The following is a 21,157-nucleotide window of genomic DNA, read 5'->3' on the forward strand; positions in this document are numbered from 1 at the left end:
ATGTACAAAGTACTACCTATTTATAGGCATCCTATGCAATAACAATAAATGTCGAGAAATCTAGATAAATTTAACTTCCTTTGTGCTTCATAATCAATCAATAGAGTCTTAAGGTAATCAAAAAATCCTTCCTTGAAAATAGCCATTGACTACGTCTTAAAAGTTTTCTCCCTTTAATGCAAGTCGAATTCTACTTCAAACTCTTCACATACTACTCTTAATAATTTCATTTTTTGAGAGCAGGAATAATGTATTTCATAAGGCCCATTTGTTTTAAAAGTAAGGCCTATATCAAAAAGGGCAACACATAAAAATACTCAGGCTATATATTAAATTATGACTGACCAAATCCATGACCAACCAGGTCACTGGACAAACATTGCTGGATAGTTGTCATCCTAACAATCCCCTCCCCCTTTGACTTTTAGACAAAAAAATAAACTAAAGGTCGTACTCTACTCTCCTTATTTGCATGAACTCTCAAACAATAACAACAACCAATCAATTTAATCAAGGCATATTAGCAAAATTCAAAAGATCTTCTTCAACATCCATTTGATAAAAAAAACAAGAATCAAGATAATCAGGAAGAGTATAAAGAATTTTCAGTTGTACAATAATTGCAAAATACGTCTCAATACTCCCCTTTTCTCCAATTTTCCCATCTAATAGGACAAAACCAACAAGCTCCTAAAATCGCATAAAACCTCACCTAACAAAAAACACTGGAATCAAGAAATCATAAGAGTATAAAATGACACCCAAATGAAATGAAAACCATATGACAAGATTGTAGCTAAGCCCTACACAAATCAAAAGGAAAGATCGCAACATTTCGAAATTAAACCAAGCCATAAACATTATTGGCAGCCTTCACCAATGAATTTGAAAAGACATTTGTTACAACTCACGTAAACATCCAAGAACATTCACAATCAAACCAACCCTCCCATGTAAAGGATTCTGCAAAACCATCACCCTTCCAACAATTTCAAAAAAATGACATAGTTTTTCTTTGTAAAAAATCTCCAAGGCCTCACAACAAAGCTCATATACCATGATACTACCTCTTATAGACAGAATCGACACAAGCATAGTTCAAATTCTCAAGTCACCTAAACATGACAAACAAACCTCCTAAATTTATGTAATTTTTTAATTGGTTAATGTTGATGCGAATCAATGACTAAATTGGTTGAACCATCAATTCAGATTTAAAAATATAAGCAAAAACTCAACTAAAATTAACGAAAACTTAGAAAAAAAATGAAAACAAAAATAATAAAAGTATCATAAATATAAACCCAATCCTAAGTAAATAATATTCTGATTTTTAAAAAATGTGATTTTTTTTTCAAATGCTTTGTATTTGACAAGATATTTACTCTCTCTCCTCCGCCCCTTAGTTTCTTGCTTTGTATGATGCATAAATTTAATGGTTTAGTCATTAATGGTTTTACTTTTTAGTGTGCCTGTATTTTTAGTCACCACATGGTTTTAGTCAATATTTTTAGAATCGGGTAGGTAGTTAAATTGGTCAGATTGTTAATTCTCAATTTAATCTATTTAGGTTTTTTACTGGAATATATTAAAAAATTAAATATCGAAATATGTTGTCAAATAGATTAATTACTGAAATGGTATGTTTTTTAAATGGTGCTTATCTGACAGGTGCCAATCAATTTTTTATATTATTTTTTTCTTTTTTGATTTAAATAAAATATTATTTTTTTTATTTTTATTAAAAATATTTAAATATAAAAAATAGGTAAAAATACGGTCAACGGGACAAAATACAGGTAAAAAATGGGTCAACGGGTCGCGCCTGTCAGATAGGCGCCACTAATTGCTCCTGACAAGTAGGCGCCAATGCCCATGCTATTGCCTCTGTCCCTTCCACCATGGTGTTGTCCCTTCCAGCAGGCTATTGTCCCTTCAATGGGAAAAAATTACAAATAGGGGACCTTATAAGTATGGTCCCCCAAACCCCATGTATCAACTGGAAAAGAGAAAGAAAAGAGAGAAAGGAGAAGAAGAAGAAAGAAAGAAAGAAAGAAGGTAATGCATTATTTTAGTAAATAATTTTGTTTATAATTTAAAGAGTTTAATTAAGATATTGTGATTTTTTTGTTATTAATTATTATTTATAAATTATTTATGTTTAGTGTTTATAGTTTTGGATTAGTATTTTGTATGAATGTAATTTTTTTTTTACTTTTTATAATTATTTTAAAATTAATTTGTTAGTAATTTAGAATTATGTTATAAATTTTTGTGTTTTTAATTATTTTAAAATTAATTTATTAGTAATTTAAATTTGTAAGACTTCAATATTATATTATAAGACTTCAATATTATATTTGAAATTTAAATTTGTTTAATCTTTTATCTTTTTATTATGAAATTATAAATCTCGCTAAGGGATTAATAACATTTGATCTATTTAACATAAATAATAAAGATGGATGGGTATAAAAACTAGTTTTGTCTATGCTAAAGATAAGTCATTGTTTAAAGCACTAAAGTGGGATTTACCTTGGAATTTTTGTTATAAATGAAAGTTTTTTTGTTAAAAAAAGAACACAAAGAAATTTATCAGTTGACACCTTCATAATCTCTTAATTATGAATTTCATCTCTTACTTTACAAAATTAATTTATTAGTAACTTAGGATTAAATTATAAATTGTTGTGTTTAGTTTAGTATTTGGTGAGTTTAACATATAAGTTTATAAAAAAATTAAAAATAATTTCATTAAAAGTTTAATCATAACTTACTCTTTTAATCATATAGTTGTTGCTAACTCATTTATATCAACATAGTTGTTGTTAACTCATTTAAATTTTTTTTATATCAACTTGGGGGTTTTTTACCCAAATATATTAAAAAAAATTAAATACTGAAATATGTTGTCAGATAGATTAATTACCGAAATGATATGTTTTTTGTAATCTTGCCCATCTGACAGGCGCCAATCAATTTTTTATATTAAAAAAATTTAATCGCGCCTATCTGACAACGCGAATCAATTTTTTAATATAAATTTTTTTAATCGCGCCTATCTGAAAGGTGCGGATCAAATTTTTATATTAAAATTTTTTTGTTTAAATAAAATATTAATTTTTTTTATTTTTATTAAAAATATTTAAATATATATAGGTAAAAATATGGTCAACAGGTCAAATACAGGTAAAAAACGGGTCGCGCCTTTCAGATAGGATTAAGTTATAAATTGTTGTGTTTAGTTTAGTATTTGGTGAGTTTAACATATAAGTTTATAAAAAAATTAAAAATCATTTCATTAAAAGTTTAATCATAACTGACTCTTTTAATCATATAGTTGCTGTTAACTCATTTAATTTTTATATAATGTAATTTTTATATAATATAATTTCATTTGATTTTTTTTATTTAATAGTTTTTATTTATTTATTAAAATGTTTATTAAATTTGTTGTTATATAATTTTATAGGTTGTTTGAACATAAACTACTCGGGTATGTATGTATGTATTTATTTCTATTTTTATTTTTTTAATTCGTATGTTTTTAAGATAATTTATATTAATTTTGATTATATTATTATTGTAATCTGACATAAATTTTTTTATTGTAGGTAAATTATGAGAAATTATTAGATATTTATTTAACGTGTTTTGTTTTTGAAATTTGAAATAATTTATTGTATGTTTTGAAACAATTAAATGAATTCATTTTTTTAATTGCAGATTTGCAGCAAATGGGTTCTTTGATTAATAATAATAATCACATATCAAGTACTATTAATGATATGGTAATAAAATTTTTATTTGATACTCATGTTATTTGTTGAATTAAATTATATTGTATTAACTATTTTGCTAATTTAATAATGTCAGGGTCCGTACAGCGTATTGAGGGGTCGTGTTAATAGTGTAGGGTTTCTGCCAGATGAACGCCTAATACCATACTTAGAGTTAGCCGGGTTCAGATCAGTGGCATTGATCCAGGCTTTTGATCTGCGATACGACTTGATTTCCGCTTTAGTCGAGCAATGGCGTCCGAAGACCCACACATTTCATTTGCCGTACAGCTTGAGCTTCCCATCAACCGGAATGCGGTCACGGGCGTAAGTTCAATCTCTACGCCGGCTACCCTTTGCTATGAATTACTTGAACGCTCGCCAAGTGATGGGAAATTTACCAGTTTGAGATTTTCATGGCTAAAGACCAATTTTGAGCATTTGCCGAGTACTGCCAATAAATGGGAGGTGATGCAGGCCATTCGAGCTTACATTATGCACTTTATAAGGGGTGTACTCATGCCGGATGCAAACGGCGGTAAGGTCTACTTGATGTACTTACCCTTATTATCCAATTTGCATAACACTCGTTCATACAGTTTGGGGTCTGCAGTTTTAGCCATGCTGTATCGCGAACTTTGTCGGACGACAGATCCTTCTGTGATGGACATAGGCGGATGCCTCATAATGCGCGTACACTTGGATCAAACGTCCAGAACATCCGATGGAAAATTCTTTTTCTCGATTGTAGTTGGTCATCCGGCCCGTAATAAGGTCGTGTCTGCAACTCAATGACAGTCCCCGGCACGTGTTCCCTCATAGCGGCTATCCATCCCTATAACTCATTGTACGATGCATCGAAATCTCCGTACAATTGCTCCATTGCCATATGTTTAGCTATCCATGCCTTCCTGTATGATACTTGATACTGGAATCGTGCTTGTATTTCAACAATCAGTACCAAAACTTTAATGGTCAGCATGTCTTTTACCATTTTCATGATGCACGTACAGATAGTTTTGGAGTCAAGTTTTCGATGATCTTCTGTCATACGTGTTGAAGTGCATGTGTAAGGCCCAACAAATTTTCGTATCTCCCACATCTGCGACTTCTGGATAAAAGCAGCTCATATCCGCCAATTGCAACCTTCTGCCGACCTCCAACACTCTCCAATATATAATGTTGGTTTAGACATGACGACTTTGTAGTCTACTGATATATTCATCTATACCGCTTAATGGCAAATATGCATTCTTCTTTACTTTCGAATCTCTGGCCCACGAACAACTCCTCTGGATCAAAATATACGGCCATCCGGTGAGCAGGTAGTATTTCAGGGTACTCCAGAAACTCAGCTACCCGCGCCGCATCGGGGTTTATCCGAGACATGTGTGCCCCAGGATTATTGTCTATCACAATACCACGAATCTAGTTTCAGACTGAAAACACGTTAACGTTTCCATCCTCATTCATGCCTTCGTCGTCAATATCATTCGGGACCTCGTCCACGTCGGGATCACTCTCACTATCAACTTCGTGATCAACAGGATCACTATTATAGTATACATCGTCACCAACCACATCAGTCTCGAGTGCAGCATTAAGATCAATATCGATCCTATATATAGTTGATTGACTATCAACATATGATACCGGAACCACCATACACGGCTCTTGAACTCAATCTTCTTCACCTAATGGAGTGGGATCTTCAGTTGCCTCCACACCAACTAACTCAACCAATAACTGAATCGGTGCATTTTGGTTGCTCCGAGTCCCACAATAAAGAGCGACCATTGTCTCCACGTCTTCATCGTCTACAAGTTCCGTTTCGGTAAATTTTATTGGATTCGTCGAAACTGGAAACTTGTAGAAAAGTTTTGATATCCTTCTCCCACAACGTCTATAAATTTTTTCACTAATTTTTTCCTTCATATCATCAAACGAGATATTTCTATTAAATCTCATTGCTACTTGTTTGTGACATTCAAATATACATCCCACGGTTGTTGTCAAAATTTCTCCATCGAAATAAACGCATGCAAAAACTAATTCTCCATCTTCAATACTAGATCTGTTAAAAAAATTTCAAAATTCTTAAAACAGTTTCAAAATGCAAAAAATTACATAAAATTTTTAATGCAAAATTTTTCATTCAAAAGCTAACAAAATTAATAACCTAACAAAATAACTTTCAAATAATTAAATTACTAACAAGACTCTACATTCTATTTAAAGAGAAATAAACCAAATACCTTATCCTTCTTCTTGTTTTCCTTTCTTTTTTTCTTTTCCCTATCTTCTTATTTCCGTTCTACTAAATTTTGTGTATGTTCCTCTGCTAAAATTTATGTTTGTGCTCATTTGATTTTCGAGAGTATATATAGGGAAAAAATAAGCTGCAGCTAGTCGCGCCTGTCAGATAGGCTCCACCATTGGCGCCTCCGAGATAGGCGCAACTAGTCGCACCTCGTATTTATACCCAGGTCATATACTGATCCGAGAAAAAAAATTAATAATATTTTATTAAAAGAAAAAAAGAATATAAAATTTATTGGCGCTTGTCAGATAGGCGCGATTAAAAGAAAAAAAATTAATATAAAAATTTATTGGCGCTTGTCAGATAGGCGCCATTAAAAAACATACCATTTCGGTAATTAATCTATCTGACAACCTATTTCGGTATTTAATTTTTTTAATTTATTTTGGTAAAAAAACCCAATCTATTCAATCATCGATTTGATTGGTTCGTAAATAAAAATATAAAAAATAAAAATATAAAGAGAAATGAAATTAAAATAAAACATAAGAAAATAATAAAAGATTGTAGTACAATCTCCCAAATTCTACAATTTCTTCTCTCCTAAAACCTACTTTTTCAATTTTATATGATTATTTATTTAAAAAGGCAAAAAGATTGTTTTCATTTTATTTCTTTTATTACTTTTTAATATTTTATTTTTTATTATTCGGGAAAAGTGTATGCCCAATGGTTATTCTTTCTTTTCTTTAGATATAAGATTTGTGATTTCTTCACTCTCAACTTTTCATTTTTTTTGTAGTTCATATTATTTCATTTCTTTAAACTTTCTTTTTGTTTCTGCATAACTCTTTATACTGTTTAAAGTTTAAACCTTTTTAGATTGTGGGTGAGTGAGCAGTGAGCAGTGAGCAGTGAGCAGAGGCTCCTGTGGGAGTCACGTGTAGGTTTAAGACTTATGTTTTAGTTTTTAAAATTTTAAAATTACTTTTTTTAAAAAAAAATTTGTTCTGCGTTGGGCTGATAGTTGAAAGGAACCATGATTTATTATTATTAGGAAAATTTTCCAACTTGACTTAGGCCAAGGAACCCAAAATATCCAAAAATTATTCTGACGAAATCTTTTACTGATTTTTTGGTTTTTTCCGGTTTGCGGTTCCAAGTCCAAGTTCAGTTTTTGGCAATTCCCGATTAGAAAGGGGGTTTGTTGTTGACTGAACCGATTATCCGGCCAGTTTCAATCCGATCGATCGATTCGATTCTATTTTTAAACATTGATTTTAGTGCTTTTGTACGAAATACTTTTTTAATGGTTAACTGTTTTTTTATGGTTAATATACTAAAAAAATGCATTTAAACTATTATACATTATTTAAGGGCAAAATATTAATAAAAGTCAATTTTTTTAAAAATTTATTGAAATGGGCCCGATAAATAATTAATTACCCGAATGGCCCAATTCTCCGAAAGCGCGTCCACGTCAGCGCGATGTCAGGGGATGTGGCAGGAAAACGCTTCCTTAAGGAAGCGCTTTGTCCACGTAGACAAAAAGCACGCCCTCAATGACGCGATTTCCTGCCACGTCAGCGCTCCCTTGGGGACGCGTTTTGCCCGCGCTTGAACAGTAGCAACGGCTACTTTTTTGACCGTTGGTGACCCCCCAATGATAAAAAAAAACTATAAAACCCCCTTCATTTTTTTTCACAACAAAATCCCTTCTCTCAATTTCTCTCTAATATTCTCTCTAATTCCTCTCAAATTCCTCTCATTCCTATTTAAAAAAGCTTTAATTTTTTAATTATTTTTAAAAAATTTTAAATTTTATTTTTTAATTTTTTTAAATCATAAAAATTTGATTGTGTTAGCAATGACCTGAGAATTAATTCGTCTTGATGACAAGCACATATCCGTCGAACAAATGAAAATGGTAAGTGTTAAATTTAATTTTTAAATATTATTTAAGATATTTTTATTTATGCAATTTTAAATAATTATTATTTTATTATTTGTTATAAAAAGTCTGTAGATCGGATATTGCAATGCTATATCCGTAATTTGTATGGTCCTCCATCACCGTTGGTAGAGAATTACTTGTGAGAAGCAGATTTTTGGTACGTGGCGACGGTAGGCCAGGGATTCAAGTTGGACTCGAAACTCATCAGTGCGTTGATTGAGAGGTGGAGACCCGAGACGCACACATTCTATCTTCCATGTGAAGAGTGTACTATCACTTTGGAAGATGTCAATTTGCAATTGGGATTGCCGGTGGACGGGTACGCAGTCACCGGGTCTGTTTAATCTGGTGATTGGGTAGCGGTATGCTACGAGCTTTTGGGCGCTATTCCGGAGAATATTAACGGAGGTTGGATCGAGATGGGCTGGTTACGAGACACATTCCCGGAGCCGGATGATGATTTTACCGAACTAGAAAGAATCTGATATGCTTAGGTGTACATTCTTTAGATAATTGGAGGTTATCTGATGTCGGACTTGTCACGGAACCTTGTACATCTAAGATGGCTACTGAAACTCGTTGATTTTAGAACAGTTGGTGAATTTAGTTGGGGGTCTGCCATTTTGGCCACATTATACCGAGAGATGTGCGGGGTGACGTGACCGAATAAAGTGAAAATCGGAGGTTGTCTATAATATCCCGATTTTAAGCCTAGTCGGAACAGTGGTTTCGGGGACCACAAATCCGATGAAGAAAAATTTATTTTTATTATATTTTTATGGTCTACAATTTCAAGGAAAGATTTCGTGAAAATTTCGTTCGAAAATTTCAACATTTGAGCACTTAATTTAATCAAAAGGGCTAAATTGTAAAAAGTACAAAAGTTGAGTTCTAGAAGCTAGAGGTGTCAAATTGCTATGAAATTTTAAATTGGACATTTTTAAATGGTAATTAGACCATTGGTTATGTTATGGACAAAAATGGACATGAAATAGGTGAAATAGGATATTTTTAAGTTAAGGGCATTTTGGTAATTTGGTAATTAAAACAAATTAAAAAGACAAAATAAGGCCAAAATCATCATCTTCTCCATGAGTACTGGCCGAATATCATGCGGACTCCATGTCTAGGGTTTTTTCATTCTTTCAAGCTTCATGGTAAGTCCGTTCTAGCCCCGTTTTTCTTGTTCTTTATATTTTTAGAATCTCGATAACTTGCTTAAGTTATTTCTATCATTAATTCGAGTTAGAAATTATGTTTGAAAAATTACCCATAGATGAAAAGTGTGAATTTTAATGTTTCATGATAGAATATGAAGCTTAGAATTATGTTAAACGATTTTTGCTAAACGATTTTTAGCGAAAACGAGTGAAACGTATAATTGTTAAAAATTATTATTGTTTATAAGTGCACTTTAGAGCACGAATTTGATGTTTCTATAGAAGGAAAAATTGTTCAGCATGTCATAAAACATAAGAAAAAGGAATAAAATTTAATTTCCGAGCCTAGGGCAAAATCGTAATTTTGTGAAACTTTAGGGGCAAAAATGTAATTTTGCCAAAATATGATTTTTGGACTGGATTGAATAATGTGAGTGTAAAATAAGTTAAATGTATTATAAGTCAAGAAAGATAAGGAATTGACTTTGATTAGTGAAAGAAAAAAATGAGAAAAAGTGAGAAATTTCCCGATTGAATATTCAGAATAAAAAGGGATACGAATGAAGTGACAGAAATGATCACATGTGTGACATGGACTGTGTGTAGGTCACTATGTGAAAGTTAAAGTGATGGTCACGTGTGTAGTAATATGTGTAGGCTACTACGTGTACCGGAATGAAAGGTCGCATGTGCAGTACTATGTGCAGGCTACTATGCGTACCAGATAGCTTCGATCACGTGTGTAGTACTATGTACAGGCTACTACGAGTATCGGATATTAATGGTCACGTGTGTAGTACTATGTGCAGGTTACTACGTGAACTGGAAAGTTTGATCACGTGTGTAGTACTATGTGAAGGCTACTACGTGTATCGAATGATAATAGTTAAATGAGTGGTACTATGTGCAAACCACCGAATGTTCGCTATTATACCGACATGCTTAACGGGATATGAGAAATTGCAAACCAATAAAAATATGTGATTGAAATGCGATGAGTTGCAAAAGAGTCACTGGAGTAATGAAGTTTTGTACCGTGCTTACAAAATAAACTATTATAGTGTTATGTGAATGAGTGAATTTGAAACAGAACAGATTTGGACAGTGACAGTAACGTTAGTTTGAAAAATCACCAAAACTTATAGGAATTGAGTTAGTGGTTGAGTGAGATATGAAATTAAATCTTAATGAGTCTATTTTCAAAGGAAACAAACAGAAATATCATCCAAAATCTGTGCAATGAGATAATTCATTTTTAGTGAGGAGAGGTCAGAGATGTTGAGCAGTGAAACAGGGGAATCTTTAAAGAATAAACTGTTCTAATTGGCCAAGTTAAAAATTCTAAAAATTTTATGGTAAGAATAAATGTGAGTCTAATTTCGGGGAAAATTAACAGAACTTAATTTGGAGCTCTGTAGCTTTGGATAAAAATGATTTAGTGACTCTGACTCAAATAGACAGCTTTGAATTTAAATATAAGTGAATAGTGAAATTATGTATAATGCTAATTAAGCATGTTTTATACATAAAGGATGTGGAATGGAGAGGAGGAGGAGGGTAATAAAATGTATGAATGAATTGTGTATAAATGGTCATATGCCCAATTATAATCGGTAAATGTTAAATTGAATGGTAAATATGTATTGATACTGAAGGGCTATTGCGGTATTGAAAATCAATTGATCAAATGTTTAAGAAATGTAGTCATGATATTTATATGTGTGAAAATAATGATATATGGATGATTATATCATTGAGGTTGCATTGATTAATTCGGTTTATGTGATAGAAATGTCAAGAACATTTGTCTTTGATATGTGATGATCATGTAATGCCATGAAAATTTGTTTATTTGTGTGGTTTAAAATGTATCTATATTTTGTTATATAACTTATTTTGTAATCTATTTGAGAAATGATAAAATTAATTCGATTACTATGTGATGTGAATTATGATTTGTGAAGCATATCTATATTCGACAATAATGGATAAAATATATTTATGTCATGGGTGAATGGTTAAACACTTGGGTTAGTATAAAGTGTATATTTAGTAAGGTTTGTTGGAAAAGAAATAACATGTTTTGGTTTATATCGAATAGAGAAAATTTGTACTATCTTTGTGGCTAATTTTGTTAGCTTTGTGGGAGATTAATGGATAATGTATATATATGTGACAATTAGCTTACTAGATAGTGAGTAATTGATATATTACATTAGTTAAAAAGGAAAATTTGACGATATGAGAATATGTAATGATACGGATAAATTCAGGTACTCAGGACGAATTCAACAAGTAAGTGAAAATTTATAAATTCATACGACAAGGAAGTGAAAGATTGTGAGTATATTTAGCCAAGAAAACCCTAATTAACGACTTGAGAATAACAACTTGAAATTTTTAATTTAGATGAAATTTTACAACTTGGTTTACTACGGTTAAAAGTGTATATGTTCTGGTAATACCTCGTAACCTATTCCAGCATCGAATACGGGTAAGGGGTGTTACATTGTCTGTCACTACTGCAATCATGGGCACGGTTTCGCTTTCCATTTTTACGTCCTCCAGTGGACCACCCATATACATTAATTTTATATTAGATTTTACAATTATTACGTAGATTTAAAATATAATAGTATGCTAAAAATTTATTTAATTAGGTGCAACCATTCGAGAAGTTATGCTTGATTACCTACCTTTCTTGAAGATATACAGCTTCTATTAGACCAATAGTCGGAAGCACAAGTATTAAATAAAATAGATATTTCTATCACGAGCTAGTCGATTGGTATTTAGTATTTAGTATTTAGTATTATGTATTATGTATATAACTAATATTTCCATCATGTTCATATAGTTTCAATGGACACCATATGAGGATCAGGCAATTCGAGCAGTAATTCCGGATGAGTACTTTCAAAATCCAAACGCTTGACATGTGAAAGTCTTATTGGTCAACTATGCGACCGTGGAGATGCACCAGTCGAATAGAGTATTACAGCAAATTGGATTTTGACAATCGATCCCCGTGGCACCTGAGGTGTTGGATGATCATCACAAAATCGACCTACGGCAATTGCATACGGATTGGCCGAGATTCTAGTCATACTACATCCAAATATGGGAAGACCGGTATGATTATATACCTACTCGGGAACCGATCATCGTTCTAGATTTAGCGTGCGTGCCAAAATACATGCCATGGTTTAGGATCTATGGCAAGTCGTATTTACTGTCGGCAGAGGAGAGGCAGCGGCAATTGCATGTCCAAAGGGAACGACGTGGCCCTTTAAATCCAAGAAGAAGGGACGATGATGCAGGTTTATCAACGAGGCCCAAACAATCACCCGGTCCATCATCACCATCCATATAATCACCAGGCCCAGCAACAACACTGACACAGTCACCCGACCCAGCAGTTCAACCGACGATACCCACGGCACAGCCTTTTCAAATGATGCCAGGTGCGTATCCTAGCCCTTTTATGTATCCTAACCCTTATATGTTTCTTTTTTCTAGTCCTATGGCATGTTGGAGTCCATGGCCCGGTTCATCTCCATTTTCGATTATGCCGAGTGGACCGCAGATGTATAGGCCAGCGTCACACAAGGGATCGCAAGAGGGGTTGTCGGGGAGCTTTTCTTTTTACCAATTCCCATCACCGTATGGGTTTCAAACAGCTTCGCCGTTGGTGATGCAAACACCTCCACAATCACCATTCTATCAAGGTGGCTAATTGTCCCAACACCGACAACCAGATCCTCTACCGGAGGAACCAGAATCCTCGCCGGAGTAACCACAACCCTCGCCGGAAGCTGGACAAAGGAGGAATCCAGCGCGTAACCGTCGACGGCCGCCATGTGGCACTAAATCCAGCGGGCACGGAGATTGATTTTTATTATAATATATTTGTACAAACATTTTGAATATTTTGATATTATTTGATGTAATAAATAGAAATTCTTCTATATTATTTCATGTAATAAAATAGGAATTTACTTTTATATTTTAATATAATAGAAATTCTTTCAAATAAAGAAATATGTTGAATATTTCTATAGTATTTCATTTAATAAAATAAAACGTTATTTTGAATAAAGTAATTGTAATTTACTTTAATATTTTTAATGAAACAGATTTTCTTTTAAATAAGTTAATATTTTGAATATTTGTACCAATTTTTTATTTAAAAAAATATAAATAATACAAATTTTTTACAATAACATTCAACTATTGCGATTTGGGCATGATCGGCTTGTATGGCCTGGGTTTCTACACCATCCGCACAACTTCTGTTGGTTGGCTGTTTCTCGGATATCCATATTGTTACGTATTCTAGTCGAGCAAGGTCAACCCTTTGGTTTGCGACGTAATTCTCTATCCGGTAACAGTTTAAATGGAGCAAGCGATACAGACGACCACTTACATTCATCTGGGAGCAGTGGGAATACATGTCTCCAGACGTTGTACATGTTTTCTAATTTGTACACTTCGTCGACGTAGCTCATCGGATCCAGACGGAGATTCTGACAAGCTGCAATTACATGAGCGCATGGATAACGAAGTGCGTCAAACATCCCACAGTCGCAAGTCCTATTTCGCAAGTGTACACGATATTGCCCGCCAAGAACACCTTGGTGCGGTCTATCAAACTCTGTCACGCGAAACCATAAGTTGTCTCGATCGTGACAGACTGTATGCATGGTGTTCGCCCGCACCTTGGCCTTGTTAATTTCTTGCACTACCTTCCTGCACCATACATGGCCTCCCTGCATCTGGCCTGCATAACTCCCTGCTCGCTTTGGAAATAGAGCCGCTGAACGAAAATATGTCTCTCACACAACCGGTGTTATCGGTAGATGGCGCGTTCCTTTTAGAACAAAATTTATGCATTCAGCCAGGTTTGAGGTCATATGACCATATCATAGGCCGCCGTCGTATGCTTGTGACCACTGTTCGAAAGGTATGTTACAAAGGTAGTTCGCGTTTCGCTGTTAATTGAACGCAAAACTGCCAACATTTCATGAAATCGATCTTTATTTATTTCATATCTTGCTAATATAAGTTCATAGCGAATATTACATACCACTCTTTCAATTAGAATAAATTTAAAATGACAAACGAAATTATATTAATAGAGACTAAATACCCATGTTGGTCACTTGTCGTCGTTCACTCTTAGATGGATATTGCCTGTAATAGTTGGAAGCAACGTGCCTTAAGCAATACCGATGGTGTGTGCACTACCATAAGCTTCCCTGTCGATCAATTGTAGCTAGTATGCCGGTGCCCCGATCTGAAATAACAAAAATATCAGGTTGGGGGCACACATGCCTCCTTAACATAGATAGAAAGAAATCCCAGTCATCAGCTGACTCCCCCGGTGTTATTGCAAACGCAATTGGAAGAATTCTCTCACTGCCATCCTATGTCACTGTTAGCAATAGCCGATGGGTATATCTACCAAACATAAAGGTACTGTCAATTTGTACCAATGGCTTGCAATATGGAAATGCATCTCGGCATTGCTTAAAGGTCCAAAATAGGCATTTGAACACATGGCATCCACGTAGCAATCTGCCGTTGTAGTACGCATGTTCCGTTTCAAGGTCTGTTATACAACCTGGGACGTATCTCTCTAGCACTTGACACCACTGCCATATTTCATTATATGAAGAGTCCCACTCACTATGCATATTCTCCAACACCTTCAGCTTAGCTATCCAAGCCTTGCGGTAAGAGGGCGTGTACCCCATTTGGCTACGAATATTGGCAATTAAGACTGGCACTAAAGTCCTGGGATCTGCCTTCACTGTGGGTAGTATCAAGGTAGCTAACGTAGCTGAATCTATTTTAGGATGATCTTGTGAAATACCTATAAACGGAGTACATTAAATAATGCACCATTACATAATAACAGTATTATTTAGAAACCCTAAATACTGTACCTGCAGCACATGTATGTGGACCTTTGTACTTTTTTATCTCCCACAACCCTGTCTTTTTCCTCAACAAGGCGTAGATTTTCCATGAACATGTACCGTCTTGCACTGCACACTTCGCCTCAAACTTATCAGCTTTAGACTTAACGACGTGGTAGTTAACACCGTTATTGATTCTATGTTGTTTCAAAGCACCAATAAAACTATCCTTGTTGGAAAACTGATTACCAACTTCAGATTCACCCAAATCTAGTACTGAACTTGTACGATCACACAATCGGTGTGGTAGATCTGGAAACTCCAACGCATCATCTGTAGACAGATCGACATTATGCATGTGAGCTGGAGGTGAGTATGCCCTGAATCATAGATCTTCTTCTTCATCTGAACCCTCTTCAACATCTTTAGGTTCGGTTGGAATAGACTTCGGTTCAGAAAATAATACAACTTCTGCACCATCGGGCCCAGGCTCTCGAGGTGGATCCACATCGGAGTCATCTTCTAACCTACCATCATCTGCAATGTACGAGGTCCCCTCACCGGTGGACGTCGTAGGGAGTACATCATCCCTTCTTCTGGGCATTTCATAACGTCCCAATTGGATGTAGATTGCCAACCACTAGAAGTTGATGCCGTTCCCCAGTACGTATCTCCAGCATCAAACATTGAGCCAACGAGGTGCATGTCCCATCCACCGACAGAGTGTCGTGCAGGGGTCGCGTATACCTCTAAACACCAGTCGCAAGTGTATTATTTGGCGATGTAAATTGTACATATAACTCAATATAGGGTGCTCCACTAGCGAGATGAGTCTGCACCATTGCCTCCAAGCTACGAGCACTTTTATGTCAAACGAGTCATATGTCACTAGATCAACAGAAGAACAAATCGATACGTAATAGACAGAACTTTCATTGGCGTCATTCCGAATATTTTATGCCTAATTCTTTTACGAAATTCTGTCAAATCTATGTTCTAGTTAAAAACCAGTCGCATTGTATTCTCCGATAAAAAAACAACACCGTTCTCGGTGTGGCAAACCTCACCGTCATAGTAAATAACAGCACTAATACGTTCACTCATCTTCAATTTCTATCCTTCTTAGCCTCTCTAAATTCTTTTTACTGTAACTTATGCAATCTGAGAAAAAATTTTGCCTCATTTATAGCATCAGGCCAAACATGCGCTACTGTAGCAAAAGCGCGTCCATGTGGGAGCTTCTTTCAGTACTTCTGTTGACAAAGCATCATGCTTAAAGCGTTTTTGACACTATTTACTCAGAAACGTCTACTCGAAATTATTTTTTCAGGAGCTACAGTAGCAAAAGCGCGTCCACGTGGGAGTTTCTTTCAGTACTATTGCTGACAAAGCATCTTGTTTAAAGCGTTTTTGACACTATTTGCTCAGAAACGTATACTCAAAATTATTTTTTCAGGAGCTACTATAGCAAAAGCGCGTCCACGTGGGAGCTTCTTTAAATTAACAAATAATTTAATTAAGTAATCCTAAACCCTAAACCCTAATTTATTTGATTTTTCCTTAAAAACCCTTAACTCTAAACCCAAATCTAATTTTTTTTAAAAAATTTAATTAAATTACTCAAGTAACCCTAAACCTTAATTTAGTTGATTTTTTTAAACAAAACAATAAACGTAGAACCTAATCCAATTTTGAAAAATTTATAATTAATTTAATTGACAAACTCTAAACCCTAATTCCTTATTTATTTAATTTTTTCTTTAAAACCCTAAACCTAAAAAACCAAAACCTTAACCCTAACCCTAGCCCTAAACCAATAACCCAAAACCCTAATCGCAGGACACACGGGCAAAACGCGTCATTGAGGAAGCGTTTTGCCTACTTGGACATAAAGCGCGCCCTTAAAGGAGCGATTTTTGTCCACGTAGGCAAAACGCTTCCTCAAGGGCGCGTTTTTCTATTTCGTTACCTGACAATGCACTGACGTGGACACGCTTTCTGGGAAATAGGGCCATTCCAGTAAATAATTATTTGCCAGGCCCATTTCGATAATTTTTTTAAAATGGACTTTTATATGTAATTTTCCCATTATTTAAACAAGTTTATATTTTATTTTTAGTTAAATAACCTTTTAACCTAAATTTTACATATAAAAACCCTTGATTTTGATATTAAAAAATATTCTGAACTTATAAAAGTATTTTAAATTTTTAAATAAAAGAATATTTAAAATTTATTGAAAATGCTTATAAACATAACAATCACTCATTTGAAAATTTTTTATTATTCTTTTCAATTCAATGTTGATGATTAAGTGTAGAGAAACTATATTGCATCAATAAGAAAGTAGGGGCTAAAATTCAAATATTTTAGTTTAATATAAAAATCAACATCTTTTATAAGGTAAAAAAAACTCAATCCTTACCTTGGTCCGAGTGGCCCGGCTCAAAGGCCCGTTTAAAATGTGGGAGGATTTGAGTAAAAATATATGCTCAAAAATTGAGTTTGAGCAAAAAAATAAGACCCGTGTAAAAAACAGGTGGGCCTCGAGTAAGACCTTTTGGCCCGACCCGAATATGAAAATAATTGATGTTTTTCTTGTTGTTTTTTACTCTTTTTTTTTACTATTTTATTGTTATTTTTTTACTATTTCACTGTTATGTTGATACTATTTTGTTATTGTTGGGGTATTGTATAAATCTTGTTCTATTGTTAATTTTGTTAATATTTTAGAGACATTTGCTTGTTAAATTGCACCTATCTTAGTGTTATTTAAGTATACATATATATTTATTTTCAATTTATTAGGAATATTTATTTTAATATTTTTAGTATTTTTGATGTATTATATATTTTTTGAAAGACTATTTAATAAATATATAAAAGAATTAATACAGGCAGGCCTGGCCGGACTCGGGTTTTAACATTTTTATCTAGGTCGGGCTTGGGTAAAATCTTAGGCCAATTTTTCGAGCTGAGCCAGGCCCAAGCCTAATAAACACGCCAATTTTTTTTTGTTGGGCTTGGCCTGAACCTGGCTCAGCCCAACCCATGGACACCTCTAGTTACCTTCAACTGTCCAAAAAAAATCACCTTTATTTTCTTTATTTAGACAAAGTTAGTGAAACATTCACTTAAACACATTCAGTGGCAAAGCCAAGGAGAGCTGGCAGGGGCCCTCGCCCCCCTAAAAATGAATTTTTTTTTATTTAGGCCATTTATAATTTATAAATTTTATATTGGTAAAGGTAAAATTGCACTTTGCACCCCAATATAAAAATTTAATTTAATCTTTTAAAAATTATAAAGATATAGACTATTAAAATGGTGAAATTGTATTTTTACTATCACAAAAATATACAATTTAATTTTTCCCCCCAATTTTTTTTTTGCCTCCGCGACTAAACACATTTATAATATTATTCAAGCTTGTAATAAAGATGTTATTATGAGTTAACCGAAATTAACTCAGTTATAGAAAGCACAAAAATATCTTTTCGTATTTAAAATAAATCATATTACTTGAGAGTACTTTAATTTTTTTATTTAAAAATAATAAAAAAATCAGCATATTTTGTGAGATTTAAATTCGTGCTATTTATATGAATAATTAATTTTTTATATGGCCTTTAGCCCTTTACCCTTAAAAAAATATTAATCTTACCTCTAAATTGAAACTTTATTTTAATATGATATACATATGCATACTTTCTTACCTCCAATTGAATATTGTGAAAAATTGAACGTCGATAATAACAATAAATTGTAAAGAAAGAGAGAAAATAGAACACACAGAATTTTATGTGGAAACCCTTTCGGGAAAAAATCACAGGTAGATGAGAAGAAAATTCACTGTCGAATTCAAATGATATAAGAGGAGAGACGATTACGTCTATTTATAGGTTTAAAAACCTTGTTCTAATCAAAGTCTAATAGAAGTAATACAGTAAGGTTAAAACACCTTATTCTAATCAAATATCAAATAAAAGAAGTAAACCTCGGCCTTCGCCCTCGCAGATCCCCCTATCTTGCCACTTGTATTTAATTTTAATAGGAATTTTGGTCACACAGCTCTAACAAATATGTATACTATTATTTAAGTTATGATTGAATTGGTGTCACTAGTCAACCAAAATCTAACTCGATTGAGAAATAATGAAATGTTATACATTTTAATATTATAATACACAATTTATTACACCCATCAATTGTATATCCTAATAATATTGTTGATTCATTTTGTCTCACAAATTAACTCGACATCAACTAAAAATTGATGTCAACATTATTATAAACAATTGTAGTGCATTTAATATAATTAATCTAATCTGTTTATGTGTTCAAATTTGGTTTGCTCAAAATTTAATCTAATTTTTTGATTTTAATATTATATACATTGCAGATGTAATTAATATATATTTTTCATATTAATTAGACTGGCATCCATAATACCAATTTATTTATATGTTTGGAAAAGCTAATTTACATGATAACAGCCACACAACGAGGTTAATTTTTATAGATAATAGCACTCAGGACATAATACCTCTTATATATAAACACAAACAGATATATATATATATATAGGAAACAACAAGAACGAGTACTGATCCACAGGAATATTCATGCAACTGGATAGGAAGGTTTCTTGGCAATGCCACAAAGACCTTTTTTGGAATGAACATCTCTCTTGATCCTCATGTAACCACTTTCACCCCAGGATTTGCCCCATGAGTTCTTCACTAACCAGTACTTAATCCCATCTTCACTTGTTCCATACCCTACGACAGTAACAGCATGGTTTAACCTGGTTCGGCATGGTCCTCCATAAACACCTCCTGAATAAAACTGAAATCCATATCCACTGCAATCAAGGGCCACTGCAACAGGTTGCCGGCTTGCGGCCTTTAAGAGAGCTTCTTCATTGTCGCGAGGTACATCTTCGTATCCAGTGATCTGCGCAGCTCTGAAAGTTTCTTTTCGACGGCTGCATTTCCCGTCCTTTCCGGTGTATGGGTATTTTGATTCCTTGGCGAGACCCTGGTTTCTACCAATGTATTCGAATCCGTCGTCCATCCAACCAGCATCGCAGCCTCGGGTACTTTCGGTCCTGGCGCAATCCACCAGTTGTTGCTCGGAGAGCGAGACCAACTTTCCAGTTTTAATCTTTATGACGCCTTCTACAGCTGCGACAGTTGAGAATGCCCAGCAACTTCCTACATAAACATGCAAAAAACAATTTAAACATAAGTAAACTACTAATTATTAATTTACTAAACTTCTAGGGCTAAGTTTATATCTCTTACCACAAGAACCTTGGTCCTTGATCTCAGTGACAGCCCCTTTCTTCCTCCAGTCGATGCTATCCGGGACATTAATCAGGTTTTCATATCGAAACCTTTTAATTTTATGTGAAACATTTTTAGAAGAGAACATGTATCCAGCAAAGTTCGTTAGGAATTCTTCATTGGTTAAGTCAGCAAATTCATTGGTACTTAACTTATAAGTTTGATTCCCCATTTTATTGAAGTTTTCTATGAATTCCAGATTGTTTTTGAATATCTGAAAACGCATAGGCTCCTCTTCCTGCATCTCATAGGTTCGTCCATGCTCAACCATCCATTGCTTGTATTTCTCAGCAACGAAGGCTTCATCCAATATGCGGGACATGGCAGATGCCAGAGCCCCAGAAACAGTCAACATGAAAATAAGAAACTTAGTTTTGAGTGCGAAAGCCATTGCTCAATGGTCAGGCCTTACAGCTGATGTGAAGAAGCAGAGCATACCAGCTATCTATTTATAGATGATCCATAGCTACCGCAACTTATACTGCAATAACCTTATTGGCCACAAAAAATAGCAGTAGGAATTAGCTTTGCAAGAAAGTTTTAATTTAATGGTAAATGGTGATTGATAAGGAAAGGGTTTACTAATGAACTTTGTTGACTTTCCCCACGTGTGGGTATTAGATAAGTACTTTATTAAATTGAGGCCGACAAAAGCAAATTTGACTGAACTTTTTAGTTTTGTCATATATGAAAAAAAAAAACACTTTTAGTGAATCTGTTTTTTTTCCATTAACA

General features: G+C 33.9%; 1 protein-coding gene across 1 annotated transcript; it reads right to left on the reverse strand.

Annotated features, from left to right (window-relative positions):
- Positions 1 to 19,505: 19,505 nt before the first annotated feature.
- On the reverse strand, positions 19,506 to 20,855 carry LOC107900651 (zingipain-2). Its single transcript, XM_016826321.1, has 2 exons — positions 20,381 to 20,855; positions 19,506 to 20,290 (listed from the first exon to the last, which is right to left on the reverse strand). The coding sequence occupies exons 1-2, from the start codon at positions 20,811 to 20,813 to the stop codon at positions 19,698 to 19,700; spliced, it is 1,026 nt and encodes a 341-aa protein (XP_016681810.1). The 5' UTR covers positions 20,814 to 20,855; the 3' UTR covers positions 19,506 to 19,697.
- Between the last annotated feature and the right edge of the window lie 302 nt (positions 20,856 to 21,157).

Source organism: Gossypium hirsutum, chromosome D06, assembly GCF_007990345.1.
Source record: "Gossypium hirsutum isolate 1008001.06 chromosome D06, Gossypium_hirsutum_v2.1, whole genome shotgun sequence".
Lineage (NCBI taxonomy): Eukaryota > Viridiplantae > Streptophyta > Magnoliopsida > Malvales > Malvaceae > Gossypium > Gossypium hirsutum.